We start from the raw sequence: 16,227 nt of genomic DNA on the forward strand, positions 1-16,227 counted from the left end.
CGGCCTGACCTGTGGTGGCGCAGTGGGTAAAGCGTCGACCTGGAAATGCTGAGGTCGTCGGTTCGAAACCCTGGGTTTGCCTGGTCAAGGCACATATGGGAGTTGATGCTTCCAGCTCCTCCCCCCTTCTCTCTCTGTTTCTCTCTCTCCCTCTTTCTCTCCTCTCTAAAAATGAATTTAAAAAAAAATTAAAAAAAAAAAGTTTTAGCCCCAAAATTCAGTTTCCACAATTGTAAAAAAAAAAAAGATTAAATAACCCCTTTGCCTGTCTTTCCAGGAAGCTAAAATGAGACAAACAGGAACCTACCCTGAGGGCCACATGTAACACGGGGCAACCATGCCCACATTCCTGGTTTTCTTTCGCTGCTGCTAAAATCTAGTTGCTTTTTCAAAAGTGTGGTCTATGCATTTCATAAAAAATTATACTCCTACAGCCTGACCAGGTGGTGGTGCAGTGGACAGAACTTTGAACTGTGATGCGGAGGACCCAGGTTCAAAACCCCAAGGTCGCTGACGTGAGGGCTGGCTCCTACGGCTTGAGCACGGGCTCACCAGCTAGCGTGTGGGATCATAGACATGACCTCAGGGTGCTGGCTTGAGCTCAAAGGTCGCTAGCTTGAAGACCAAGGTCTCTGGCTTGAGTAAGGGGTCACTCGCTCTGCGGTAGCCCCCCAGTCAAGGCACATATGAGAAAGCAATCAATGAACAACTAAGATGCTGCGACGAAATATTAATGCTTCTCATCTCTCTCCCTTCCTGTCTATCTGTCCCTCTTTCTGATTGTTTCTGTCACACACAAAAAAATGATAGTAATAATAATACACCTACATGGTTGTAAAGGTTAAGCAGTACAAAATTTAACAATGAAAACCAGCAGACTTCTTATTACTCCTACCCTGCCTGCTGCTCACCAGAGACAACCATTTTCATCTTTTTTTTTTCTCCTTCATATTTCTGAACAAAACAAACTTATTTTCTGGGGGTTTATTCCCTAGACTTTCTAGTACAGGAGATAATTCTGCAGCTCTGTTATGGTCTACAACCGCAGTCCCCAAACATATATACTTCTCTTCCTCTCATCATGATTCCTAACATAATTTTGCTACAATTTTAGTTAAATCAATTATTATTCATAACTGAATCACAGAGTATATCATAATTTCCTTTTTTAACTTTTTTTTTCTGAAGTTACCAATTGCCCAATATTTTTTTTTTCAGTATTCTATGTGTCTATCACCAATTCTTCCCCTTCAACCCTGACAGAAATGTCAATCCCTCCCAATTATTTTTTCCTAATGATGTAACTCCTAGGGCCCTCATCCTTCCACCTGCTCCTGTCGGGACTAGCTGCTTTCCAGGTCTGAAGCACCTCTAACTTCCAACGGCGTTCGTTCCCTAGTACCGCGGGGATCTCCTCCCCACTCTCCTAAGTTGGAGTCCCTGTTTCCTGGGTACTGTATATTTTCCTCTTTCTTGATTTCATCTCTCATTCTGGGGAAGCATATCCTTCAGTAACTTTCTGAGAAAGTACATGAGGAAGGTGAAAAATTTGAGAACCTGCATATCTCAAAAATGGACTTATTTTACCCTCACATTTGAACAAAATATTTGACTAGACATAAAAGTCTATGTTAAAATCCACTTTGCAAAATTGTGAAGTTACTCATTATCTTCTTGCTTTATTGAGGTGGAAATTCCAATCCCATATAGGTCTCTGTAACTTAGTATGTTTCCACTCCTCCACCCCTACTCCAGACCAAAAAGCTTTTAGGATTTTTCCTTATTCCCAGTGTTCTGAAATTTTATAATGGCTTGCCATCGAAGCCTTTTCTTTTTTTTTTTTTTTTTTTTTTTTTTTTAAATTTTTATTTATTCATTTTAGAGAGGAGAGGGAGAGACAGAGAGGAGAGACAGAGAGAGAGAAGGGGGAGGAGCTAGAAGCATCAACTCCCATATGTGCCTTGACCAGGCAAGCCCCGGGTTTCGAACCGGCAACCTCAGCATTTCCAGGTTGACGCTTTATCCACTGCGCCACCACAGGTCAGGCGAAGCCTTTTCATTGTGGACACTCATATCCTTCAGTTAGAAAATTCTCTCTGGTAGTTCTTTGAGAATTTCCTCTTTACCTTTTCTCTATTCTATTTCTACATATCAGTGTTTAGTGCTTTGGCAGCACATATACTATTTCTATAGATCATGCCAGTCAGGTACTGGGCCTCCTTCACTGAGCCTCTAATTTCTCTTACTTTTTTGTCTGCCTTATTGTCTTTGGTTTCACTATTTGACCTACTTTAATTGTATCTTTCAACTTTTCTGATTTTTAAAAAGTCTAATTATACTTTAAATCTCAAGAGCTCTTTCTTATTATCTTTCTGTTTATTTTTTATGTCTTCCCTTTTTTTTTACAGAGACAGAGAGTGAGTCAGAGAGAGGGATAGACAGGGACAGAAAGACAGGAACGGAGAAAGATGAGAAGCATCAAACATCAGTTTTTCATTGCACGTTGCGACACCTTAGTTGTTCATTGATTGCTTTCTCATATGTGCTTTGACCACGGGGCTACAGCAGACCGAGTAACCCCTTGCTTGAGCCAGCGGCCTTAGGTCCAAGCTGGTGAACTTTTGCTCAAACCAGATGAGCCCGCACTCAACCTCCAGGTCTCAAACCTGAGTCCTTCCGCATCCCAGTCGAACACTCTATCCACTGTGCCACCGCCTGGTCAGGCCCTATTCTCTTTTAATGGATGCAAAATCTCTGAAAATGTTGCAGTTGAATTTTTTTTAAGTTTTCTTCTTTGACTTGCATTGTTTGTTTCCTCTGATTTCTTTTGTTTTGGGCTCTGTATTTATGTGAGAGGATTTTCTCAAAAGACCAGTGATCCAAGCTGACTGTTAATACTAAAAGCAAAGGAGTAAAAAACTAATTAGTAACAGTAACCTAGATTTTGATTCTCAGTTCAAAGTTCATTTTAAGCACATTATGATGCCTTTGTCTCTCAATATTTGAAAAGCCAAATTACTTATTTATAGCCATAAAAAATGTCTGGAATATTCCCAAGGTCTGTAAAATAGATTAATAATATGTACATTTAATATATAAAAAATTATGCAAAAATCAACACATTAGACTGATTAATGAAGACTTTTAACAAATTCCAAAGTGCCACAATTCTCCCATCCTTAAACTTCCCAAAATCTGTTCATAAAACAATAAGTTTTGGTTTGCCAATAATTTATTTAACAAATCTTTTTATGATACAAAAACACATAGTGAAATTAAAACATTCCCTACAACACCATTGTGCAGATTTTTTAAATCAAACCTGAAAAGCTTAGAAGGCTCTCAGAAACCCCTCTATTATCTGAGAGCCTGAAACCTTGTTGCTTTATTTTCAAGTTCAAAGAGGTGGACAGTGCATATATAGCACAAAAATTCAAGTTTTCCCAATCCTTAAAACACTGAGACCATTATTCAAGTAAATAGGAAAAGCCATTATAAAATGCTCAAAAAGAATTTATCCAGCAATAAAGCCTAAAGAAAACCCTTCCCAAAGTGGAATCTAGAGTGATTCAACATGTCCATGAAAATTCAAATATCCATTCTCTCATTAAAGTGGAGCACTTGTCTTCTTGTAATTGCTTTTCTGCTCTAAGAGGAAAATGATACACCTTCGCTGGAATAAATTATGGTATGGAAACACAACCAATTTACAAATGTAACAATTAATATGGTCTTATTTTGAAATGTACTATGAAATAATTTCAACACTATCTCGAAAAGCTTATGCTTCCTCTGCTATCAGTCATATACCATATAAAGTTAAATGTGTTGTCTTGCCAGAGCCCAAGGTAATTGAATCTAAAAATATACTTTTTTTCTCATTCTGAACTAGTCAGACTGCTATTTAACCCAAACGTCATCAAATGTTGTATTACATACGCCAGGATGAAACGATTACTCAAATACAAACCCTCCAAATGTATCACACAGAAATTGCCCCCAGCCACAGAAGATTGTATGACTGCATCCAAGCAGTTCCCCTACCCCCCAACACACAATAAACACATGAAAATAAAAAATCAATATAGACAATGAATGTTAGAACAGAACTGATACCTAGAAGAAACCTTGGTGTTTAGACAGTCTAATGAAGATAAACTGGAAGAACATCTGTTATTAGGCAAGTACCAGTTGGCGAGAAGGTGAGAAGTTTTATTTTTTTTAATTATACTATCTATTTAGTTTCTACTTCAGTTTCAGACTAAGACACTGATAGAATTGCTAATGTGAAAAAAAAGGAGACCTCTAATAACATCTAAATTTGGTATTAAGACAACAATGTAAAACTCCATTAACAAAAGCTCTTGTTAAAAGTTGTCTTTCCAGTCACTAAAAGACCAGCTTGATTAGCCACTTCCAGGAAATTAAACAAATTTTTTCTATTCCATTCTCACAAGATGGAACCTCACTGGAGGAAAAGATTAAAAGGGCTGTCAGATCCACAAAAAGCAAAATCTACTGATTCAACATTAATTTTCTATAAAAAACAAAGTCTTTAGAATTCCCATACTTGCTAAATTAAAAATTCTCAAGCAAAATGTACACACATGAACAGGTTATATTCTAAAACATACATGAATTTTTTTTTTTTTTTTAGAACTGTGCTACTTAAAGAGGAAATGTGTACAACCGGAATCGAACAGAAAAGGTTTTCCACTTGAAATGGCAATTTAAAGACATTGCTAACTTAATTTGCAATTCCAGTATGAATTCTAAATTTTGAAACAACTTAGAATCAAAATTCCTAATATTAAATATAAAGAGCAAACAAGTTTTGGGGAAGAACTCAGAATCTTAAGTTTATATTTTGTACATTAATCAGTTAAAAGAGAAAAGTTTAAATAGAACACATTTGAGGTTAAAATCAAATCGATTTCTATAGCCTAAAATCATATCCTGACCTTTATTTTAAAAGGGGTAGACACTTTCCTCATATCATGATAGAAAACCAAAGCATATGTGCCTATTTATAAATACCCACATCCTTTCTTGGACTCAAAAATCTACTTTCACCCCCATCCCTTGGGTTTCTTCCATCTTCCATCTCACTGAACATCACTTACATTCCCATTACAACTTCTAGCCAAAGGCAGAGACCACATAAGTCCCCTGAAGACTTCTAAAACAGTAAAACCAGTAGAAAAGTAGAGGAAATACTTTTATCCCCGGAGCTGCTAGGAAATCCTTCTCTCCTTTTAGAAAAATAAACCTCTTGCTTGAAAGATAATCACTTTAAGAACAAAACATCACTACTACCTACAAATACACAGCAGTCTCAATAATTTTATAGAATAATAAAATTCTGTAGATTTTGCTAGTACTTTGGATTAAAAAAGAAAAAAAAAAGACCTAGAAAACAACTGCATCTCACAGGAGACCAAAGGGAACAGCAGTAAGAGATGTAGAGAAATCAGAATTTCTCCTCTTATCCAAATGTGGATTCCTTAATGCTAACTAAAAAAATGTCTTAAAAATAATTAGTTGCTACTTTATTATTTGATTCCATTTAATCATAAAGAGAATATTTCAATCTCCTATTTTAAAAATGAACTACTTAAATGTAAATTTTACTGTAAAAGAGAAATCTAATCAATTCAAATATTCTTAATACACATATACACAAAGACGGGCAAAAAAATTGCAACAGAATCATTTTCTATGCACACATTTCTTTAGATCTCTGTAAAGCATGGTACAAAAAGTAGCTCAATCTGTCATAAATTATCTATTATTTGTACTTTTTGAAAAATTCTAAAATTAATATTTAAGTTCCACCTTATTCACTCTATTGAGAATTCTCTCACGAGAATAAGACATAAAACATCTGAATTTCTAAATGATAGTACTGAAACTTTGCAGTTATCCTTTGGTATACATAAACATTTAACGCTGTTAATGTATCACCATATTTTAATATTCCCTGTTAAAATAAACCAACTGCATATGAAGCCCAAACAACTGAAGAGAGCCCAAAAAAGTAACAAGAATTTTTACTTTTTAAAATGCTGACACTTTTCACACCCAGGTTCAGTCATGCCAGCTGGAGAGGTGTGAGATATGATTTTATTCATTTTAAATCTGAGAACTGTAATCACTGTCATGACATAACAAAAATTGGAACCAAGAGCAATTTATCTTTATGGTCCTGATTCTTCTAATTTGAAAACAAAATCATTTCTGCAAACTTACAAGGTTTTCTGGGTGGACCATTTGTTTCCTATTGCTTAGAGTCAAATTATTTTGTTCTAGATTTTCTAGTGAACAAAGAATATAAAGAAAGAATCACATACACACAGTGAATAAGGAATACAAAGAAACACACACACACAGTGAACAAGGAATACAAAGACACACACACAACCACCTCAGACATGGCATCCATTAAGAGGGCCTTTGCTCCTAACTGTGTAAGGGTCCTTAGCTATGATCTGACTTACACAAGAAGTACACATGGCCCCTGAGAGGCGCTTTAGTCCCCTTTGGAAGACACTGTTGGAGAGACTATAAATGACACAGTTGCAGAAACTGTTGCTAATAGCAAGCCAGGTGGTCAGGAAGGATGCAAAGCGGTTGCTGCGGCCAGTGGAACTCTCCAACAAGAAGTAGATGATGTATGGCAACCAGAGGAGGTAAAACACACTAGTAATCCGGAACAGGACCATGGCATAGCGCTTGTCGGGACAGGCCTGCACCTCCCCAGTCTCCCCACTCTGGCTGCTGAACCGAGCTTGCCTTTCACTGATCTCCTTCGTGTGCTGCTGGCAGATGCGGAAGATGTTGAAATAGGTGAAGCACACAACGAGGGCTGCTGGAGCATACAACATCATCACGATGAACAGGGTGAAGTACGGGTCAGTGTGCCAGGACTCTGCACACCACTGGAACACGTCTCCATGATATCCAGGTTTGCCCCAGTGGAAGAAGGAAGGCAGAAAGACCAGGGTGGAATACAGCCAAATCAGGAAAATACACAGGCGTAGTCTCCAGGGTGTAACCAGGGTGTTATAGGTTAAAGGTTTAGTGATGGCAATATATCTATCAATGCTGATACAGGCCAGAGAGGTCATGGAGACACTCTTCAGAACTGATACTATAAAACCAAATGCCTGGCAAGTCAAGGACTCCTCTACTGGAAGCGGATGGTGGAGGAGTGATAAAGAAGGAACCAGGCAGCTGACCCCAACCAAGAGGTCAGCATATGCCATAGTCTGAATAAAATAACTTGTAGTGTGGTGGTTCAATAAAGGTGCACAGTGAAATACAAAAATTACAATGATGTTGCCAGAAATAATCAATACAGTTAGAAACACAATAATCAACACTTCCAAAAGGCAAAAATTGACAGTTTCCAAATAGCCAAGTGCCAAGAGGCAAAAAGGGTGGCTGCTCTGATTACCATCCAAGGTGGAGTTCATCTTGAGCTCAGGAGTGATCTCTCACTTCATGCTGCCGTTTGGCCACTGCCAACAGTTCAGAGGAGCAGCTGCAGTCATTGCGGTCAGCTCTGTGTGTCTGTAATAATGCCCAAGGAGCCTCCGTCCCCAGGCTTGCGACGCTGCCGCTCTGATGCATTGCCTGCAGTACTATCCCCTTTAAGTCCTTGGAATAGGGAGAGCCAGTAGCAGTCCTCTGACCAGTCCCAGACACGACCATAGCATCAGCTTTACCATACACATAGCACCGGGGATTAAGGCAAATTCTGGGCACAGTGTCTTCAGGCCAATTAAGAGTAGGGGGTAGGGGCAGAAGAGAAGGGAAGAAAATTACAGGAGTTGTAATGAGTCTCCTCTGAACAGCTGATAGAAGAAAAGGAGAGAGCATTTTATATTTTGCATCCCAATACTAAAATCAAAGAATCCGGCTAGCTCCAGCTGGTATCACCTCCCACTCCAGCCCAGCCCAACCAGGCTACCCTCAGTAGCAGCCCACATAACTGATTGGGTCTTACTCTACAGAGGCGCAGCAACAGCAAGCTCTCCTGATCAATACAAAACAAAATCAATCGCAGTCAACTTAATCTACCCCCATTTTCCTTTCATTGGAGCCTTTTGTGGGAGAAAAGGAATTTGCTTACTGCATTTCTGAAAACATTTTACCATAATTACCATGAATAAAATTAGCCAAAATAACTTATTTCCTTGATTCCCACGTAATATTTTGCCTCTTTGAAAACATTTCAGCAGAATTAGTCTGTCTAGCTCAATTTCAGAGCGTTACCTGTAATTTTGCATGCTGCAATCCAAACAAAAGCCACAAAACATCCTTAACAGAAAGCCTTGCAAAGCAGGAATGTGCCTCAGCCGGGTTTACTGCAGAACTGAGACACACAGGGAGGGGATAAAGGAGTAGGAGGGGAAACAGGGAGAGAGGGGGCTTGGGAAAGGGAAGCAGCGGGGGAGGGGAGAGAGAACGCTCTAAGGGAAAGAAAATGCCTGTGCAGGCACAGTCTGGCATCGTCAGCAGCTCATTAGGGTTCATCAACAGAGAGGTGCTCCCCGATTTCCAGAATGCACAGTGGGGAAATAGCTGAACTCGCCCGCAGTGCACTGTTTCAAAGCTGGCTGTTTCCTCGTCTGTCTGGAACCCCCCTTTTGGTAGATGAACAGAACTCAAACTGCTAGTAAGGAGAAGGGGTAGTAACTGGGACAGAATGCCAGCCAGGAATTAGACTGAAACACACTGCCGGAGGGAAATGCTGAGAGGAAATTCCTACTTTCTTGTAGCATTTTCCCAAGGAACAGAGCAATGCTAAAGAAAGAGTGCGTTAATAGTGCCCAGCAACTAAGCAATCACAATTCAGTGGCACAAGAAGTTCCAGCTACAAGGTAAATACTCAGCATTAATTTTGCCTCCTGATTCACCGGATATTGGCTAATATTAAGAAGGATCACCAAAATAATGAGCAAACTTAAAAATCAGTTTTTCAAGAGAAAAATAAAGAAAATGTCACACGTTCTAAATACTATATCTAACACTATCCTATAGTTCTGAGATGCCATGTCTTCTAGTTTGCTGAGAAGCAGCACACAAATATATAACAAAAGATGGAAAAGTAAAGGTACTATCTCCACCAGGCTTAAAATTACAGGAAGTTTCATGGTACAAATTAGCCTTTGTATCTCAGAATACACAATCTTGTTTGTGCCTATTTGAAACAATGCAAAGTGGAATTTTATTGTGGTTCTTCTGGTAATGTCATAATGACAATTTTTAACTAATTAGAAAATGTGTATTTTTAGTATCTTTTCCTCCAGGTGTCTCTGGATTCTCAATTCATCGTTCTAAATAAGGTTCCACAGACCCAGTAGAGTAAAAGAAAATAAATATTGGTATTTGTAAGCATTTCAGAAAGTCTGCACACCTGGGTGGAGACATGTGCTATGTGATCCAGTTTGCATTTTTCATTTGTTTCATACACATGCTTTCTCACTGCAGGCAAATGGCCAACCATAATCAGAACTCAAGTACATTTTAAGATCTGAAGCACTATTGTTACTGTGTAATAAGAAAGGCAAGAAACTAAAAAACCTATTGAGAATAAAGCCGGTAGCCATATTTGACAGGTCTTACTGAAAAACATGGCCAAGTGTGGCTCAGTAAAGAGACCCACGTCTGGTTCAAATTCTAGCTCTAATATTATTTAGCCTCTCTTGAACGCAGTTTCATCATCTGTCAAATGGGTATCACACTCCCCATTTCATGGGGTTGTTGAAAAACAAAGCAGACTAATACTTATCACACAGGGAGTATACAACTTTCCTCACTTTCTTCTCATACATTTAAAATGCCCTGTGTTACACTTCTAATCAGGCTGCACTGCTTGAGGCTGGGCTCCAGAATCCTAATGTGTCCTCTCTTCTGGTTACTGCCCAGTTCTAAGGCACACAACTGTTATTTGGACATTTCAATGAGGCTGCCCAGTGAAGGTACCTGGAAAGAAGGTAGTATGGCATCAATTATTCCCTCTACACAAATAATTTCTCTGCCTGTGTCTCCAGCCGTGAAGTCACTCCTGAGCTTCCTTTTCCACCTACAATTTGCTTACTGGCAACCCCCATCTACCACTTGGATGTCCTGTAGAGACTTCAACCACAGCACCCAACATTGAATAGTTTCCCCAATAAATAAACCTCTTATTTTTCCCCAAAATTTTCACTCAATAATAAACTCAATAATAAAACTTAGGAATCATCCTGACCACTCTCTCCTTCAATGTACTGTTCTTAATAACCATGTTCTGGAAATCTATTTCTATCATAGCTCTCAAATTCACTTCTTCAGTGTTTAATGCTTTACTTTAGGTCATCATTAAATACTGTCTAGACTTCTAGTCTTATTAATTTTTCTTTCTGTTTATTTCTGCCTGATTAAATATCCAGTACCACATTCTTTATTGTGGTACCACACTGTTCAAGAAGAGTCAATGGCAGCCCTGGCCGGTTGGCTCAGCGGTAGAGCGTCGGCCTAGCGTGCGGAGGACCCGGGTTCGATTCCCGGCCAGGGCACACAGGAGAAGCGCCCATTTGCTTCTCCACCCCTCCGCCGCGCTTTCCTCTCTGTCTCTCTCTTCCCCTCCCGCAGCTAAGGCTCCATTGGAGCAAAGATGGCCCGGGCGCTGGGGATGGCTCTGTGGCCTCTGCCTCGGGCGCTACAGTGGCTCTGGTCGCAACATGGCGACGCCCAGGATGGGCAGAGCATCGCCCCCTGGTGGGCAGAGCAGTCGCCCCATGGTGGGCGTGCCGGGTGGATCCCGGTCGGGCGCATGCGGGAGTCTGTCGGACTGTCTCTCCCTGTTTCCAGCTTCAGAAAAATGAAAAAAAAAAAAAAAAAGAAGAGTCAATGGCTCCCTATTGCCTTTCCAATCTGATTCCACTATTCCACATTCCCCCCCAAACACTTGCCCTCCAGCCAAAGCATTTGCCATAGTTTATTTTTTAACTCCTATTTTTTGAGTGCTTAATAAGTATTAAATAAAAATAAGGAATGGTTTTCCAGAGTTATAGTTCAATAAGCATTTGCCAAAGTCAGGAGTCTGGGTTTTTCCAATTCCTTGTGAATTTGGGCATGTAAATTATTCTCTCTACATCCCCGGATACTCATGTTTAAAACTGAATAGTTATGCTGATAAAAATGTTACATTGGCTGATAACTTAAAAGAATTAAAATTGTAATAAAAATGTATCAAAATTACAACCTGTTATATATTACTATCATTAGTACAATAATAGGTCTTCCAAATTTGTAAACCCCTCTTAAATCTGTAATCAAAATATTCATATAGAAAACTTAAAGAGCCTGACCAGGTGGTGGCGCAGTGGATAGAGCGTTGGACTGGGATGTGGAAGGACCCAGGTTCGAGACCCCGAGGTTGCCAGCTTGAGTGCGGGCTCATCTGGCTTGAGCAAAAAGCTCACCAGCTTGGACCCAGGGTTGCTGGCTCCAGCAAGGGGTTACTCAGTCTGCTGAAGGCCCGAGGTCAAGTCACATATGAGGAAGCAATCAATGAACAACTAAGAAGTCACAACACGCAGCGAAAAACTAATGACTGATGCTTCATCTCTCCGTTCCTGTCTGTCTATCCCTCTCTCTGTAAATAAAAAAGAAAAAGAAAACTTAAAGAAAAAAACCTTGATAGCCACACTTTATCAAATCAGTCATGAGTTAAATGTTTTGTTTTGAAGAAAACTGGATTCTTCAGAAGGTTTAAATTATTAATGACATGAGGGCAATATCTATGTCCTTATAAAAATCATTTCCTTTTAAAAATAATGCAATCTCACGATGTATCTGATTTTTATATAAAAAAAGAAACTATTTCCTTATATATATGACTGGAAAGGAATACATTCAAATTCAATTCTACTTTTCATTCGATGGCTAGGTTACAAGTGGCTTCTTATTTTCTTCTTTATGGAATTTTTAAAAACTTGATTTTACAGAAGAGGAGAGAGGGAGGTGGGAAATGAGAAGCATCAACTCACAGTTGCTTCACTTTAGCTGTTCACTGATTGCTTGTTGTTATGTGCCTTGACTGAGTAAGCCCAGGGTTTTGAACCAGCGACCTCAACATTATCTAGGTCGATGCTCTATCCATTGTGCCACCACAGGTCAGACTTTATAGTTTTCTTCATGAATTTACCAATTTCTATGTATTATTTAATCAGGTTTTTAAAAACCGAGCCAAAATAAAATATGACATGTCTCTGTGGGGAAAACTAACAAAAAAAACCCGGCAGCAAGACATCCGCCCAGAGCCTCACTGAATGGATGACGGCAGACTAGGTTGCCTACTTCATGGGCTCGGTGCCACTTGTCCTCATGCCATCACAGTAACATTCTTTCAGATCGTCACCAGTACTCAATCTAATACAACATGAACCCACAGAGCCCCAGTTAAAGATTCTTATAGACTGAGAGTATAACTGGATGAAACATATGAAATTACCAATATTTAACCATTTCATTTCTGGTTAAATATTTTCCTGATCTACAAGAATAGCAACTTTTATTTCTGTAATTCAACCTAATACTAAAAAAATTTAAAATGACAGAAGGAGCAAGGAAACATGAAATATAAAAGGGAAAAGACTGCACATTATATTTATCCTTCTCCCAACCAATTCAGTGGCTTAAACATTACACACGAGAAAGTGTCAATCTCAGTTCTCCAATTCATCAGATTCTCTTGTAGGCACTGTCACTCATTACTTGATAAAAGTGAGCTTTAAGGATTAATTTACTTATTTAACTTATTATTTTAGTGCAGCAGTATTTTAGTTGCATTTATAGGAACATCATGAAACCAATTTGAGGAACTCTGATGCATCTTTTACTCCTCTCTTCCTCATCTCCCGCACTCAATTATCATGTGCCAAGGATCCTATCTCTGAAAATTCCCTGTTATCTCCTCCTCTACCCCTCTGCCACTACCCCAAATCCTTAGATAAGAAGTCCTTCTTGTCATCTGCCATACAATAATATGCATAGCTCTCATGAAACTTTATTGTAATCAGGCTAAGTACTGAATAAACTCTTGAAAAGATTCAGTAGATATTCTTAGTAAAAACTCAAAGCTAGAGAGAGAAAATCCCTTAAATAAAATTTACCAAAAAAAGGAAAAAACTGAACATGCTTTTCAGAAGATTGAAAACTGAAAACCATTTTAACAAGAACTTGATAGAGATGGCTAGTTATGACCATCGTTTACCACTATCTTAATACTTCTATCAAATATAAAAGCAAAGCCAAAATAATTTAGTGGCTTGCATAAACGGTGAAAAAAGGAATCAAACTGTTTTTGCTGCTAGTAACTACTGTGTATCTGAAAATCAAGATGTTAGTATAAAATGAGGAGCATTAATCAAAATACCATGAGGCCGGACAGAAAATTTTTAAAGAATCAATGTCTATTTTCTATTGTAGCAAGTAGCACCTAAAAATGAGAATCAGAAAAATATTCCATTTGCTACAGCAAAAATACTCTGTGATAATTCTTAGTAATATATGTAACAGAAGAGGCACAACACTTAAGGAAACTCTGAAGTCTTTAACAGACATAAAACAAGATCTGAACAAGTAGAAAGAGATACCATATTCTTTGATGTAAAAATATTAAAATAATACAACTTACATCCTAAATTAGTATGTAAATTAAATGTGAATTAAACTAGAATACTTATATAATCTTGTAGAGTGGTTGCGGTAGTAAGATTGGAGAAAATTATTTTAAGGATTATTTAAAAAGGTTAAATATGCAAAAATAAAAATAAATAAAAAAATATGAAAAAATACTTGCTTTATCAGATAGCAGAACATAACTCAAGGCCATTTTAAGTAGAGCTATCTAGAAATCAAACCCAGTATACTTGAGAGTTTAAAACAAAGATGGTAGCTCTAGGAAAATAGGAATAGCACACCTGGTTATCCATCTGGGAGAAAGTAAAATTGGACCATCATCAATCATATGCCTTTGTATAATTCCAGATGGATTAAAGATGTAAAGATATAACACATACAATAAAAATATTGCAAGAAAATCTCACAAACTACATTTACAAAATATAGAGGCATGAGAAATTTTAATCAAGACACAATTTAGGCCTGACCAGGCAGTGGCGCAGTGGATAGAGCGTCGAACTGGGATGCCGAGGACCCAGGTTCGAGACCCCGAGGTTGCCAGTCTGAGCATGGGCTCATCTGGTTTGAGCAAAAGCTCACCAGCTTGGACCCGAGGTCTCTGGCTTGAGCAAGGGGTTACTTGGTCTGCTGAAGGCCCACGGTCAAGGCACATATGAGAAAGCAATCAATAAATGAACAACTAAGGTCACAACGAAAAACTTATGATTGATGCTTCTCATCTCTCTCCGTTCCTGTTTGTCTCGCTATCTATCCCTCTCTGACGCTCTCTCTCAAAAAAAAAGACACAATTTAGTACATAAAAATTGGAAAGAATTTTATATGACATGAAAACATAAATAAAAATAAAAAATTAGTTTTACAAAGATAATTTATAATGAAGACACAAAGGATTAATGTACATTAATATATAGCGTGCTTGCCCTGGCCGGTTGGCTCAGCGGTAGAGCGTCGGCCTGGCGTGCGGGTTCGATTCCCGGCCAGGGCACATAGGAGAGGCGCCCATTTGCTTCTCCACCACCCCCCCTTCCTCTCTGTCTCTCTCTTCCCCTCTCGCAGCGAGGCTCCATTGGAGCAATGATGGCCCAGGCGCTGGGGATGGCTCCTTGGCCTCTGCCCCAGGCACTAGAGTGGCTCTGGTTGCGGCAGAACTACGCCCCGGAGGGGCAGAGCATCGCCCCCTGGTGGGCAGAGCTTCGCCCCTGGTGGGCGTGCCGGGTGGATCCTGGTCGGGCGCATGCGGGAGTCTATCTCTCCCCATTTCCAGCTTCAGAAAAATAAAAATCAAAAAACAAACAAAAAAAATATATATATAGCGTGCTTACAAACTGACATTTAAAAAAAACAGTAGAAAAATGTACAAAGAGTAGAAGTAATATATGGAAGAGCAAACTACTCAAATTTACTGGTAGCCAGGGAGCTGCAAACTAAAGATACATGAGCATCACTTACACCTAATGATGCAAAAATTAAATACAGTGATACTAACTCTGGAATATGGGTCAACATATAACTTTTCTACATTGTTGGTGGAACTATAAACTATTACAGTCTTTCAGAGAAGAAAAGAGGATATAGGTATATTATATATAAAAAATGAAGGGCCAGTTTAAAAAATGTGTTACCCTTCGATCCAGCAATCACACTTCTGAGACTCTATTCCAATAAAAGTAAGCCTGACCTGTGGTGGTGCAGTGGATAAAGCGTCGACCTGGAAATGCTGAGGTCGCCAGTTTGAAACCCTGGGCTTGCCTGTCAAGCCATATATGGGAGTTAATGCTTCCAGCTCCTCCCCCCTGTCTATCTCTCTCCTCTCTAAAATGAATAAAATAAAAATTAAAAAAAAGTAAAAGTCTTAGAACACATGTAAAGATGTTTAGTAAAACATTATTTAAGAAGCTAAACACTAGAGACAGAGTATGCACTTACCAATAGAAGAATGGTTGAATAAAAGACTATACTTAAAAAAAAAAACCCAGATACAGAGGATATAGCATCAACCCAGAACGCTGACGTTGCTGGTTTGAAACCCCAAGGTTGCTGGCTCTGAATGCATGTAGTCACTGGTTTGAGCAAGTCCACAGGATCCCAAAGCCTGCCAACTTGAGCCTAAAGGTCACTGGCATGAAAAGCCCAAAGTCACTGGATTGAACAAGGGGACACTGGCATGGCCCCAGTCAAGGCACATCCAAGAAGCTCAATGTACAACTAAAGTGAAAGCAACTAGGAGTTTGATGCTTCTCATTCTCTCTCACCTCACTCTCAGAAGAACTGAAGTGAAAGCGACTACAAAGCTGACGCTTCTCACTCTTTCTCCTTTCCTCTCTCTCAAAAAGCAAACAAAAGCAGGTAAGTATAGAATCACATTTGTTTAGGTAAATATAATTCTATATGAGTTCATACCTGTATAAAGAAATTATTATTTATGTTCAGGGAGGATAAATGAAAAGAAACAGCTTTTGAATCAGTTTTGAGTTCAAATCCTACCCCTATTATTTACTTACGAGCTGAGTGGCTATAAGCAAATTATTA

At 38.9% G+C, this 16,227-nt stretch overlaps 2 protein-coding genes across 6 annotated transcripts in view; both read right to left on the minus strand.

The window, feature by feature from the left end:
- Positions 1-16,227, minus strand: part of RABGAP1 (RAB GTPase activating protein 1) — a 186,017-nt gene that overhangs the window by 65,550 nt on the left and 104,240 nt on the right. The window lies entirely within an intron of this gene.
- Positions 5,820-8,426, minus strand: GPR21 (G protein-coupled receptor 21). Its single transcript, XM_066254633.1, has 2 exons — positions 8,278-8,426; positions 5,820-7,856 (listed from the first exon to the last, which is right to left on the minus strand). The coding sequence occupies exon 2, from the start codon at positions 7,473-7,475 to the stop codon at positions 6,426-6,428; it is 1,050 nt and encodes a 349-aa protein (XP_066110730.1). The 5' UTR covers positions 7,476-7,856; positions 8,278-8,426; the 3' UTR covers positions 5,820-6,425.

This window comes from Saccopteryx bilineata, chromosome 2 (assembly GCF_036850765.1).
Source record: "Saccopteryx bilineata isolate mSacBil1 chromosome 2, mSacBil1_pri_phased_curated, whole genome shotgun sequence".
NCBI lineage: Eukaryota > Metazoa > Chordata > Mammalia > Chiroptera > Emballonuridae > Saccopteryx > Saccopteryx bilineata.

What these genes read in the sequence shown, in the direction of transcription:
- GPR21 (XM_066254633.1), bottom strand. Translation starts at nt 7,475, where the DNA reads ATGAACTCCACCTTGGATGGTAATCAGAGCAGCCACCCTTTTTGCCTC.